This window comes from Acinonyx jubatus, chromosome B4 (assembly GCF_027475565.1).
Source record: "Acinonyx jubatus isolate Ajub_Pintada_27869175 chromosome B4, VMU_Ajub_asm_v1.0, whole genome shotgun sequence".
Lineage (NCBI taxonomy): Eukaryota > Metazoa > Chordata > Mammalia > Carnivora > Felidae > Acinonyx > Acinonyx jubatus.
The window spans coordinates 113451447-113464945 of NC_069387.1; the positions used below are offsets into that span (position 1 = coordinate 113451447).

At 45.2% G+C, this 13499-nt stretch overlaps 1 protein-coding gene across 1 annotated transcript in view; it reads left to right on the forward strand.

Annotated features, from left to right (window-relative positions):
* The window catches only part of PLXNC1 (plexin C1), a 147405-nt gene that overhangs the window by 102172 nt on the left and 31734 nt on the right, over positions 1-13499 (forward strand). Inside the window, exons 18-21 of the mRNA XM_027071096.2 lie at positions 1103-1141; positions 1386-1510; positions 2813-3011; positions 7954-8100. Of these exons, the coding sequence (XP_026926897.1) occupies positions 1103-1141; positions 1386-1510; positions 2813-3011; positions 7954-8100 (510 nt within the window). The remainder of the gene's footprint in view (positions 1-1102; positions 1142-1385; positions 1511-2812; positions 3012-7953; positions 8101-13499) is intronic.

Consider the following 13499-nt stretch of genomic DNA (forward strand, 5'->3'; position numbering starts at 1 on the left):
GAACTAGAAAATGCAAACCCAAGGTCTGATTTTTCTGCATATTACTAGAGGAGAGTATGACCAAAATAGTTTGAGGTCTTCTGCTTAGGCTAACAAATTTGAAACTATAAAGCAAAAATCCTCTGCAGAAGAAATTTACTTTAATGAGGTATAAAAATAGCCTAAAGTTTCAAATATTACCCCTAAAAAAGAGGAAGAGAAAAACCTGAATATTCAAGTTTATATTTTCATTCTGTTGACTCATTTGAAGTGTTACTCGGCATGCTTTTAAAATTTAATCATTTAATTCCAATCAGATTTATGACACATTAAAAAAGGAAACTCAAATTTAAAATTTCACATCCAGGAGCCACACAGCATAGCACACAAAAATAATTGTAGAAACCAGCAGAACAGTAGCCTTGCGGTCTAGTTTGCCATAAATTAGTGACAAAAACAATAAAAACAGCTGCCATAGAGAACTTACCATGCACCCATTCGTTTTGTTTTCACCCTAAGCCTAGGAGGTGGGAATCAGGAGTGTCCCCATTTTGCAGATGAGGAAAGTCAGACACAGAGAAGTTACATAACTTGCCCAAAGTCAAGTGACCAGTAGGTGAAAAAACCAGGACAGGAGCCCAAGTAATTTGGCTCCACATCCTAGCTTTTAACCACCCCACTCAAGCCCTCTCCGGTAACACTGTACATTGAGACAGTAGATACGACTAAGCTGAGACTTGTAAAAACTTACCGAGACGACTCCATGTTTATCCTTAGAAGGTAAATTGCTTGAGGAGTGGTCTGCACGTTTGCACAATCTTCTTTACCACTTCTTTCACTTTCGAGTCAGTTCTTTTAAAGTGTGAGATGCCTTCCTCTACCAAAAATGGGACTGATGCAATAATCATTCTTCGTCTTAGAGGCTTCCAGAATCCACTGGTGCTTCAGGAGAGCTCAATAATTATTTATTATGTATCAGAGGATGTACAATGAACCTAAGCCCAGAGGCTCTTCAGATTAGCAACAAGTGTCTCTATTAAAACGGACTTGGGTATTATAGCAAAAATACACTATTCATTTCCTTTGGATGTTATGAATAATAAAAGTGTCTCCTTCCTCTCAGTCAGGTGGCTTCACACACATCTTCACTGAAGATATGCATGTAAGTCTATAAGTTTTCATCTTTAGCCAATGATTGCCTTTCATCATGTCCTCTTCCTCCTCCTCATCCCCATTATTGAATTTTTGTGAGTTTTTTGGAATCATGAATTCAATATTAAATAACCTATCATTTTGGGAAACCCATTGTGGATCTATCTTCTAACTTTAATAAGTTTATATATTTATATCATATCATATCATATCATATCATATCATATCATATCATATCCATTTATTTTTTCCAGAACAGAGATGCCAATGATAAGAATGAAAGTCTCACAGCCTTGGATGCCCTCATTTGTAATAAAAGTTTCCTTGTTACTGTCATCCACACCCTTGAAAAACAGAAGAACTTTTCAGTGAAGGACAGGTATTGGTCAATTTATTTATATTTTGAAAGTCATTAAGTAGGGGAAATAAAAACTCTTGAGCCCCTTGTTTTATTTCCAAACCACAACCTGAACTCGGTATCTTGAAAATGTGGATTTACCTATAGAGGCTGTCTGATCGAAGGGTCATGAAGCCCTGATTGCTCCATTTCAGATATCACACAACCTCAACGCAAATTCTGTTTTGAAAGACACACACACACATATACTCCTCCCACCAAAACAAACAAACAAAAACCCTGAAAAACCCAACACCAAGAAAAAAACATGAGTCCTGAATCAAAAAAGCAGAAGTGTTATTTTCTGTTTCTAAAAACACCTGAAAATTTGGGAAAGACGTTCATTTCTTGTTTACCACTTTAATTTAAAAGTTTAAGTGCTAGAAACACATAAGAAGTCCTGGAATTAACATTGGTGCCTGGTTTTTATGGATTGAGGACAAAGGTGGTTGACCTAAGACATTATAAGTGCCCACAGGACAGCACCCCATCGCCCTTTGGCTTCTCTAGAAGACACCATCAGTGTCAAGCCCAGCCACAGCTAATAGTTAACCTCATCAACCAAGGCTCTTTTTTTATGTGCTTCTTTGTCATCTGTATACCTTCTTTTTTTTTCTTTCAATTTTATTGAAATGTAATTGACGTACAGCACTGTATAAGTTTAAGCTGTGCAGCATAATGATCTGACTTACATGTATTGCAAAGTGATAACCACAATTAAGTTTAGTTCGGATCCATTATCTCGTACAGATACCAAAAATGTGGGGGCGGATGAACTTTTAGGATTTACTCTCTTAGAATTTTCAAACATACCATACAGCAGAGTAGCTGTAGTCATCGTGTGGTACGTGACATCCCTAAGCATTTACTTCTCTTATAACTGGAAGTTTAGACCTTTTGTCCACCTCCCTCCAATTGCCCCTTTGTCCCCCACCTCTGGTAACCACAAATCTTTTTCCGTGAGCTTGGTTCTTTTTCTTTCTTTTTTTTAGATTCCACATGTAAGTGAAGTCACATAGTATTTGTCTTTGATTTTTTCATTGAGCGTAATGCCCTCAAGGTCCATCCATGTTTTCACAATGGCAAGATTTCATTCTCTTGTATGGCTGAACTGTATTCGGGGTTGGGGGGGGGTGTTTGTGTGTGTGTGTGTGTGTGTGTGTGTGTGTGTGTGTGTGGGTGTGTGGTACGCAAATATACCACATTTTCTTTATCCATTCATGTGCTGATGGACAGTTGTTTCAACGTCTTGAGTATTGTAACCAGAGCTCTATTTTTAAACAGGTGTCTGTTTGCCTCCTTCCTGACCATTGCCCTGCAAACCAAGCTGGTCTACCTAACCAGCATCCTGGAGGTGCTGACCAGGGACTTGATGGAACAGTCTAGTAACATGCAGCCTAAACTCATGCTGAGACGCACAGAGTCTGTGGTTGAAAAACTCCTCACAAACTGGATGTCGGTCTGCCTTTCTGGTTTTCTGCGGGTAAGTGTCCTATCCCTTGGCCGGTCAGAGGTAAGACAATAGGTGGTTATTTTTAGCAGATGCTAATGGCTTTGCCAGGGTAAGTCCTGAACACTCCATGGTGTCAGCATTTAACCTCTTTGAGACTTGGTCCTTGGCAGGAGCAAGTGGAGGGGAAAATAAGAATTGTTTTTGCTGTAATCTATGTAAATGTGACTCATTTAGAATTTCCTCAGGTAAAACTTTTTTTTTCTCTTTGAAACAATTTCACTGTGGTAAAAACAATTAACATGAGACCTATCCTCTTACCAGATTTTTAAGTGTGTAAAACAGCGTTGTTATCAGTAGGCACGATGTCGTACCACAGATTCCTAGAACTTATTTGTCTCGTGTAACTGCAATTTTATACCCATTGGCTTTGGGTATAAATCACACCGGTAATTAACAACCAGGGCCCAGGCGGTCTAGTTAAGAGAAGAGACTGAGGGGACAGAATATTTCAAATGCTGAAGCGAGCACGTGACTCGAAGGGCCTCTGAAGCATCTTGGAAATACCCGTTTACCTACTAATACAGGAAGCTAATTACACTCCATTCTAACCAGTCCTTCCACACGATTCTGTTTGTTTAGCAAGTCTCCAAAGAGCCGCCCGCCCCCTGAGTTCCAGTTGGAGTTGCTGTCTGAATGTGGTTGTAGCCTGATTGAGTCTTAACATCCTTTTGAATGCAAAGTTTGTGCAGACTCCAGTGGGTCAGAGCATGGGTCCTGGAGCCCACCTCCCGGTCTGCATCTGGACTCCCGTCACTTGCTAGACGAGCCTTCCGGACCTGTCTCGGCCTTGATTTTATAACCTATAGAATTGGAGGAAGAGTAGTTTAGGGCTGTTCTGAAGCCTGGATGAGAAAATGCATGTAATTGCTTGTCACCAAGTAAGCACTCCATAAATGTTGGCTGTTATTATAAAATATTAATAGGAAAAGGAGAGTGTTCTGTTGAACCCAATCTTCGTTCAGCCCTCTGAGGCCCCTGTACAGAAGATTCTTAACCTTCTTTAATTTCACCAGCCATCCAGATTCCAGCAAAACTGCATAATTGTGTATTTGTAGCTAGTTCCAAAATCTAATTAAACTTTGAATAAGATACACTGTTATGCCACAGGTTTTAACAGTGCTACTTAAGTTTAGATCCAAAAGCAGCACTTTAAATAGACTGTGCTTAGTTTAATGTTTAATGCAATCTTACAAGTAGATGCACAACGTTTTTTTCTTGTTTTTTTTTTCTTTTTTTAACCGATTCCTTCCTCTCCCAAGGCGCTACCCATTTATTAAGATTAATGAAATCTGCCGCCTTTTCTGTTTACTTGGTATAAATCATCATACGCTTTGGGGAGGTGTTGAGCAGTTACTTCTGGGGTGAATGTTTTTGCTTTCGACCATCTTAGCCTCAGCCACAACCACATCTAGACAGAGGCGGCTGGCCCCACACCTGGGTCCTGGGTCTTAGTCTTAAAAGGCAGGCTCCTGCCCCACCACTGAATCACAAGCCCTGGGGGTGGTTTCCAAGCTTCTCCAAGTCATTGCATGCGCCTTACATTTGAGAATCCTGCAGTAATAGAAAGAGCCCTGGAGTGGGAGTCTTGGGTAGAAGCAGCAGGTTTGGGCTCTAAATTCATGTCAGCCCCAGTTAGCTGTGCGTCTCTGGGAATGGTACGTCTCACCTGAGCAACTGTTTTCTGTCCACTCCGTAGGGGGGCATGGTCACTGGTTTTAAGTTTCTTTCCAGCCCTCTCTCCTGGGATCTGAGCCCTCAAGTGCCAGTTAGAGCCTTGTTTTTGCTCCCCTGGGGCCTTAAAGAGGTGAGGGTGTTCCAAAAATCTGGGCGCTAAGCCCTAACGGCTCCCTTGAGCAGAGGATTCTGGGTCAAGAATTTGCAGTGCTGATTCAAGAGTATGTCGAGCACTTGAGACAGTGAGGGCCATGCGTGCACCAGGAGGAAGTGGCAGTGAGCTAGTCAGTGAGGCTTTCATTCTCAGTGGAATAATTCCCTGTGCTGCAGAGGGTCTGACGTCCCACATCAGAAGCCCAAGGGGGTGGGGGACTCTGACAGCCTTGGTCCTTCCACCCTGCCCCACACCCTGTTGCCCGGATGCCACTGGCTCTGTGACCCCCCAGTGACTTCCTCCTCTCCACTTCCAGGGCTCCGTGGGGAAGTATTCCTAATAACGGCCATTTATTGGGTGTGCCAGACATCATGCTAAGAGTTTTGCTTTCTTTTTCTCATGGCATCCTCTCATTTAACCCTGTGAGAGGAGTATCTTGATGACCATTTTGCACATGAGGGCACTGGGGCACACAGAATGGACGTGGCTCTCCTCGGACCCCACAGCTGGTTTTGGGAAAGCACCAGGGTTTGAGAGCTCTTCGCCACCCCGCTTACTGCTTCCCCAGTGAGGCGGGTACCGCAGGCTTACGGGAGGATTTAAGGATAGAAGGAGATCACAGGCATGAAAGCCTCTGGCTCAGCCAGGGCCAGAGTCTGGTCTCACAAAGAAAGGGAAGGTGAAGGGGCCGAGCTTGGTTCCCATCACAGGAGTGGTTCCGGAAGGTGCACTCCCCCACAGCCGGCTTTAACCCTGGGGAGCTGTGTTCTCTGGTCCCATAAGACACCTAAGCCCCCAGCAATTGTGACTAACTTAGAACTTGTGTCCGATAGTGACGGAGAGGGGGCGCCTGGGTGGCTCCATTGGTTAAGCGTCCAACTCTTGATTTCAGCTCAGGTCACCGTCTCGCGGTCCGTAGGATCGAGCCCCATGACGGGCTCTGCGCTGACAGTACGGAGTCTGCTTGGAATTCTGTCTCTGCCCCTCCCCCACTCTCTCTCCCTCCCTCCCTCTCTCTCAAAATAAATGCATTTTTAAGGTGATTTTATTAAAGCACGGGGATGGGACCCATGGGCAGGAAAAGCTGCCAATAAACACACATTTTTAAAAAATAGTGACAGACCTCATAGTTTTCTAAGCCAGATACACGTCAGAATCCCCTGGGAAGGTGTTAAAACCACAGATGCCCAGGCCTCACCTCCGGAAATTCTGGATCTGTAGGCCTACAGTAGGGTCCGGGCATCTGAATTTTTTACATGAGCCCCAAGGAATTCTGGTGACGATTACCCAGGTTTAGAACCCTGGGTGTGGATAACAGTGTAAGGCAAAATATTACTTACCTCCATCTAGCTGCACTCTGGAGAATTCTGGGGAACTCCTGACTCCAAAGCCATGGAGTCCATAGCTGCCCTCCCACCCCGCTCCAGCCCAGCTGAGCCCACTTGACTCCTAACCGCAGCCTCTGTGGGCACATCCAGCCCACAAGGCTCGTAAGGACACTCACCTCTGTCTCTGATGTGTGCTGGAGGGAAAAAGAGAAGTGGAAGTTCTAAGTTTGCAGCCAGGACATTACCCAAGGGGACAGAGGGAAAGAGAAGAGAGCAGCGTTGTTGCGAACCATGAGATAAAGGAAGTTTCCCAGAAGAATTTAAATGTCAGGTGCTAGTCCCCGCTCTCTCCCCACCTGGGAAAGTTTTGAACATTCCAACTGTGTCCTCCACTAAGGAAGAGACTCCAGGACATGTCAGCAGGGAAGAGAAGCATGATAAAGGGAAGCCAGTGGAATGGAGGGTGGCAGAAGGGGACCAAAGGAAACCCTGGGACTGGGGAGGGCACATGTTTTTGCAGGGAGTATAAAGCATGGGATGGGCAGGCTGGGGGAGGGGGTGGCGGGGTGAGATCCCAAGAATCTTGAAAGAGGTCTTTGTTTACCTGTTCAGGGGAGAGCAGGGGAGAGACCCAGTGGAATTTCTCCTTTTCAAGCTGGGCTGTGACACTGAACGGTAAACGGGTGCTTCAAGCCTTAGCCACTTGGCTGGTATCCTCATCACCAAGGCAGTTTGACTTCCAGGTTCCTGGCTCTTCCTCTCCCACGTTTGGTTACTGTCTGTTGATTGTAGACCTTGATTGTTTAGCAAATATGCTACTGAGGACCGGGGCTGCATGCTCTGTGAGGCTGAAATGGAAGAACACACCAGCCTCCCACTTGAGCCGCTCAGAGCCCACGCAAGCACAGTGTGGCTGCAAAGTGGAGGCATTTCAGTCCCCCTGAGGGTGGCAGGTAGCCCCTGGTGTAGGCACAGATGCACACGGCAGAAGTTGGGAGCAAGAAGCAATCGGGATGGGCTGAATTTGGGAGGAAGGCCTTAGAGCTATGGTGTCGGCTCTGGCCCAGGGAAGGGAGTTAGGGTACACGAGTGGCCCCACACCAGCAAAGGCAAAGGGTGCCGGTACATGTCCCACCCGCAGCTCTGCAAACCACAGGGTGCTGGCCGGCACCAGGGGAGAAGGGAGGAAGGCTACCGACTGTGATAACTGAAGGCCACTTCCTTCATGAGAAGCTCTTAACACCAAAAAGTACCCTCTTGGCAAACGTACAAAATGTTCTGACATTTATTCTGGTTACCAGAGCTAATTATCGTGTGTGCGTTCTAATGCCGTTTATTTTTGGTTTGCTCAGAAGGGCGATTCAATAAGAATGTAAACAAAGCTTAGGCCTCTGTATCTCCTATAGGCATTAGCCAATATGAGCATCCGTCTGCCATATAGAAGCTTAAACGTCATAGAACCATCCTCTGAGAACTTCGTGCTGCTGTTGACTGTAAATTCTGGGTGTGTGTGTGGGGGGGGGGGGTGTGTGTGTGTGTCTGTGCCTGCATGTGTGGGGAGAGGAGGCGCTTCCTGAGTTTTGCACCCAATCCTGACTGAAGCAGTGTGTATTTTCTTGGGAGTCTCGTGTGGATTGTTAGAAGACACCGCCTCCTGTCTCCTGTCGCACTGCCATAAACTGAAACTTTAACTCTTTGGAAGAAAGTACAGTGGGTTCTGCAGACCGCTAACTGTCGCCTTTGTGTCTCTTCCCAGGAGACGGTTGGAGAGCCATTCTATTTGCTAGTAACGACCTTGAACCAGAAAATAAACAAGGGTCCCGTGGATGTGATCACTTGCAAAGCCCTGTACACCCTCAACGAAGACTGGCTGCTGTGGCAGGTTCCAGAATTCAGTACTGTGGTATGTTGGTGGTGAAGCCTTCCTTCCAGACTCGGAAAGAAGCCTGGCTGGGAGTTGGATGGTGGGGTGGGGGGTAGGGAGAGGGTGGGGTCACTTAAAATGAAGCAATATCATTCCTACTGTGGGAGGCCTCAGACGATGAGTTAATTAAAAACAGTAGTTGATAAACTATTAACACGTGTTCACATAATAGATTTTAATTACTGGGATGGGGGTGGGGAGACTTGTAATGATGCCTGGGGTGCTCATCAATTTCCAAAGATTTTAATATCAGGATAGCTTATAGCTTTCAGCGTCGTCAAAGGAAATGCAAAGTGCTCCCTATTCAGCACTTATAATTGCAATCAGAATTCCTCAAACGGCTCTGCTCTGGAAGACAATGTGTGAAGATGTATTTCAACCAAATTGAGGCCGTCTTATTTTAGAACGATAACACAAGACAAATTCCACTGTGTTCCCCATGCAACATGACACCCTTACTTTATTTTCATGGATTAGTTACAAATGTTTGGTGTCATGCACTTAATGTTCTGTGATCTCATAGATATTTTTAGAGGAATGCTGTAAATCACTCCAGGAAGATGACTGCCTGGCTGCTGGAAGGTTTCACCCAGTGGAGAACTTCCTTTTCGCCCATCCCTACCCCCCACCACCCTCTTCTCTTCCCTTCCTAAAGGAAGAGAGACCGATTTCCTGCGCGCTCACAGATTTTAGAGAAAGGGCCAAGCCCGGCAAATACCTCCGAAATTACTTAGGCATTTTCTGCTCGTGGAGACTGGGGAAAGAGATCGCCGTCATTTGGTTTTGATCTTCAGCTTCATGGAGACTCTGGGCTTCTTCACAATCTCGTTAGTGGAGGAGGCGGAGAAAATGATGGTGGGGTTTTGGTATTACTCAGTCAGGGGGCTGAGTCTCCTGTGGCTTAGCTCTGGACGGTGAGAACCGTGGTATCATCCTGGAAGAATTCCTTCCCTAACTGGAGAAGGCACCACGTCGCTGTGGGCTGTGTTATGGTTACATCCTCTGGTGGGAGAATAGCGCACAGATCGGCTGCTTCGAGTTCTAGGTCACTGCCCCATGCAGCTTACCCTGCCCTGAAGGCACCACGCCCGACTGCCATCCACAAGGCAGGAGGCTTGAGCAGAAAGTCAACATTTCTCAGCGTTCTGATTTCCGTTACTACAACTGTCTGTAGCCAAGAGGCGAGGGGCAGTGGCTCTCAGATTTTAACATGCATCAGAATCCACCAGACAGTTCATCAAGCGCCAGCTGCAAGGCAGCACCCCAGAGTTTCTAATTCAGTAGGTCTGCGGAGGGCCTGGGATTTTGCATTTTTAAAGCGCTCCCTGCAGAAGCAGCTGGTCCCGGGCCCCCCAGGAGAACGGCTGGCATAGTGACGAAGAGGCATGTGCTGTATCCTGCCTCTGCCCCTGTGTGACTCGGGGCAAGTTTCCAAAGCTCCCTATGCCTCAGTCTCCTCAGTGGAGATGACAGTCATGGTGCCTGCCTGTTTCATGGGGTGTCGCAAGGGTGCAGAGTCAGTGTTCTGTAAAGCACTTAGGACACTGACTGCTGTGTGCGGGCCGTGTAAATCTGTATTAAATTTAATTCACCCCTCCCTGGGCACTTGTTAGAAACGCAGATCCAGAGAGGCTGATGCCTGGGCCTCCCCTCAGGACTGATTAAACCAGAACTGCTGGGGACAAAGCCCAGGCACGGATAGACTTGTTTTTTTCAACACTCCAGACAATTCTAATGTACATCCTGCTCAGAGAGGGCAGGGTGTTTTGGAGAACAAAACCTTTGTTTGCATCAGGGCCTGTCAACACCTTCCCCTATGACTGTTTGAAGACGGACCCAGGGCCTCGGTCCTACCCCCAGGGCTGTTCATGCTTTCACTTTGAAACATTTTCCAGGCCCCACGGATTCCCAAAGAGAAAGGATTCCCAAAGAGAAATATCTGTGAGCGTGTATAGGTTGGGGGAAACGTAGCACTGATTCAGTTTCATGAAAGCATGAACCCCCAGCAGGAAGGAGAGGGAAGGAGAGGACCCAGCTGGGAGTGGGGAAGGAGTCAAATGCCCGAAGCAACTTTGGAGGTTTGAGTCCTTTCTAATGTTTTACATGGAAACACTTTTTCCGCCTTTCATTTTGAAACGTTATTTATTTCACAGTCAATTAAGACCATGTGTTTCGGATTTGTTAACTCTCAACTCTTCATCCAAATGTTTCTTGATGTTGAAGGGATTCATGTTGATTCTTGGATTCTCTTTTCCTTTATAGCTCCTGGGGAGAAGGCTAATGGGAAATTATGAATTTAGAAATCCAGATAGATCTTTCTTTTCAAGTGCAGATTTGCCAGTAGACAGGAACTGGAAAAGGGGTAGACCGCTCGTTTCCAGGGGCCTTGCCTTTAAACATGATTTTTACTCCCTTGTATTGTACCTGCCCCAACCTGTTTCATGGTGGATGGTTATATTAGAAGCTCCGGAGAAGGCACATGATCTGGGCTATGCTTGTGTGACAAAATGTTGGCAGAAGGTCAATATAAAAATTTAAGGTTTTTCATTTCCTTTCAGGCAAGTTCCCCCAGCCTTAACCATCGTATTATAATTTTCTTCCTTCCTCCCTCCTCCTCCCTCCCTCCCTCTCTACTCACCTTCCTCCCTCTTCCCTCCCTCTCCTCCCTCTCCTCCCTCTCTTTCTTTCTTACCTCCCTCCTGTCTGCCCCCCAACCCCGTCATGTACACCCAGTGGTTTGAGATCTTGATTTTCTAAATTTGCCTGAGGTGGTTTATGTAATTGAAAACCAGGGTATGCTGAACAAACTCGATTCTGTGTGTGTGTGTGTGTGTGTGTGTGTGTGTGTGTGTGTGTAAATTCTTTCAAGGAAAGAAAAGTCAGAGAAAAAAACAAGAGCAGCCACACGAGCAACTTGAAATGACAGAGCCTGGTGCCACGACAGGGACACATTTAAAAGGGGCCCCCCAAACTCCCGTTTGGCTAAGTGCTCAGAAACACAGCACCTCATGTAACAACCCGAGAGCTAGGTTTCACACCTCTAAGATTAGGATGTGTTCTCCCTGGGGTCTGGGGTGTTTTCTAGAACACAAAGACATCCTGCCAATTTCTCATATGTGAAATCATTCTACTAACAAATGGGCTCTGAGAGGCAGTTCTTTGCTCACTGCAAAAATTCCTCTGTCTTTGCTCAAAAAGCCCCATACAGCCATACTTACTCGGGTATCACGGGAAACATCCTTCTCTATATAGGCATTGCAGGCTGGTGTTGGATGAAGAGGCTGCCCCACACACGGTCACCCCCGTGAATGCCAGCATCGAGCCGGGTTTGCGCACATGCAAACTTCCTCTAATATCAGGGGATTCAGGTTTGACAGCTGGAAGAGGAATAAGCTTATTGCTCCGTGGTTCTTCCCCCTTTACAACATTTTAGGCGTGTTCAATTTGCTGCTGGAGAACCTCAGGCCCACCCTGAGATTGTGGGCTGTGCTGTGTCCGTGTCGAGAGAATGATTTCAGAGCAGATCCCCTGAAACTTTGGGAGCGCGAAGGAAGGCATGAAGATTTCAGTTCTAGGAAAGTGCACCACATGGGAGAAAGGACATTTGCTTCACTTTCAAGAGGAGATGAGAAAACCCAATAACTCGTAGCAAAGTGTGCTGAATTAGCAGGAGAAGGTTGACTTGTAATCAAAGTTAAGCGAGAAATGGTTTTTTGAACTCTTAAACCCAGGAAATGAGCCTGCCAATCTGCTGTATCTGAGAGATAGCATCTTGGCACCCTGGGAAACAGTGCTCCGACAAACATATTATTGCCCTCGTTCTCATATCTATGAGAACGTCTTTAAGATTATTAGAAATTCTTAGAAAAAGTACAGATACATGTCGATAGAAATCTTAATGCCTCCACTACGGTCTATTGAAGACTTATGCCAGCCTGCACCAGTCTGCCTTTTTGAACCCAGTGGTTACCATTTTGGGGACAGTCATGTTTAATAAAATATCTCATATATAACAGAGTCCCGGCTATCTCTAGTGAGAGTTTCACGTCTACATGCTTCCTTTAACACGTTGGCTCTCCCCACCACTCCCTAACTCCTTGTGTTCCATTAGTTTGTCCTTTCAGAAGATCCATTATCCCCATAATTAAACAACCCACTGTCCCGATTAAGTCATTCTGTGTTACTTCAATTACATCCCATTGTTCATTAAATCCTGATGTTTGCACTTCAGCAATCTTGTTTTTAATACTCCTAGCATTTGTGGAGAAACAGTGAAGTTAATTAACAATTCTTGGGCTTTTTTTTTTCCCCTTTTGCTCTCTACCATAGTGCAAATCATTTCCATTATGACTTGCAATAATACCGAAACCATTACTAACTTCGTAGTTACTGTTCTGAGCTTCCTGATCAAAGAAGTGAAACCATTTTTTATAATCATTTTAGGTAAGTCATTCCCCAGTTGATGGCAAGAAGTGGAAAATGAAAAACAAGCGTTAAATGAGTGCTTTAAATGACTTCCCTCTTCATACCCTTTCTTCTCACACCCATAATCTTGGGATTAGAAAATAATTTAGTTACCTAAATACAAAAGTATTTAATTTTCTTCTTTATGGCTCAAATGTGACTCTGCGTTGTTAAGGATCCTTATTTATACTTGTACTCCTCAGGGAACGGTCACGTTTATAGCAAATCATGGTGAAGATAAAAGGCATTTTTTTCAGTATGTCTTTTTTTGACATCAGCAAAGTCAGCATTCCATTTGAAGTTACCATTGTCTAGCGCAGGGATCAGCAAACAAGAGCCTGTGGGCCAAATGTGACCCTGCTGTCTGTCGTTATAAATAAAGTTTTATTGAAACGCAGCCACGCACATTCATTTCCTGTCGTCTGTGGCTGTTGTCCTGCCTATAACTGCAGAGTAGTTGGCACAGAGTAGTTGGCACAGGGACCATATAGGCTGCAAAGTCTTAAATATTTACTGTCTTGGCCTTTTACAGAAAGTTTGCCAGCCCCTAATCTAGGGCTTGACATAACAGAGAAAATAATAGAGAACTGGAATCTGCCTTCCCCCCTGACCTCCAAAAGCCTGGGTCTCTTTCTTTTTTTTTCTGGGGACACAGCGATGGAAATGCCTCACCAGGATCCATAAATCTGAAACTCGTGGGGTCTTCGCCAAAACACAAACCGTGAAATACTCATATTAAGCCTAAAATACCGAAATCAATCATCTTGGGCTTCATCAGACAGAGTCTTACTCGATTCTATCGTGAACAAACGTTAGCAAATGCTGGCGAGTACAGAAAAATTTGAGAGAGAAACTTAGATTTGAGGAAATTTTCTCCATTAATTTTTTTCTTCAAGACGGAAAAGGCTTTCCTC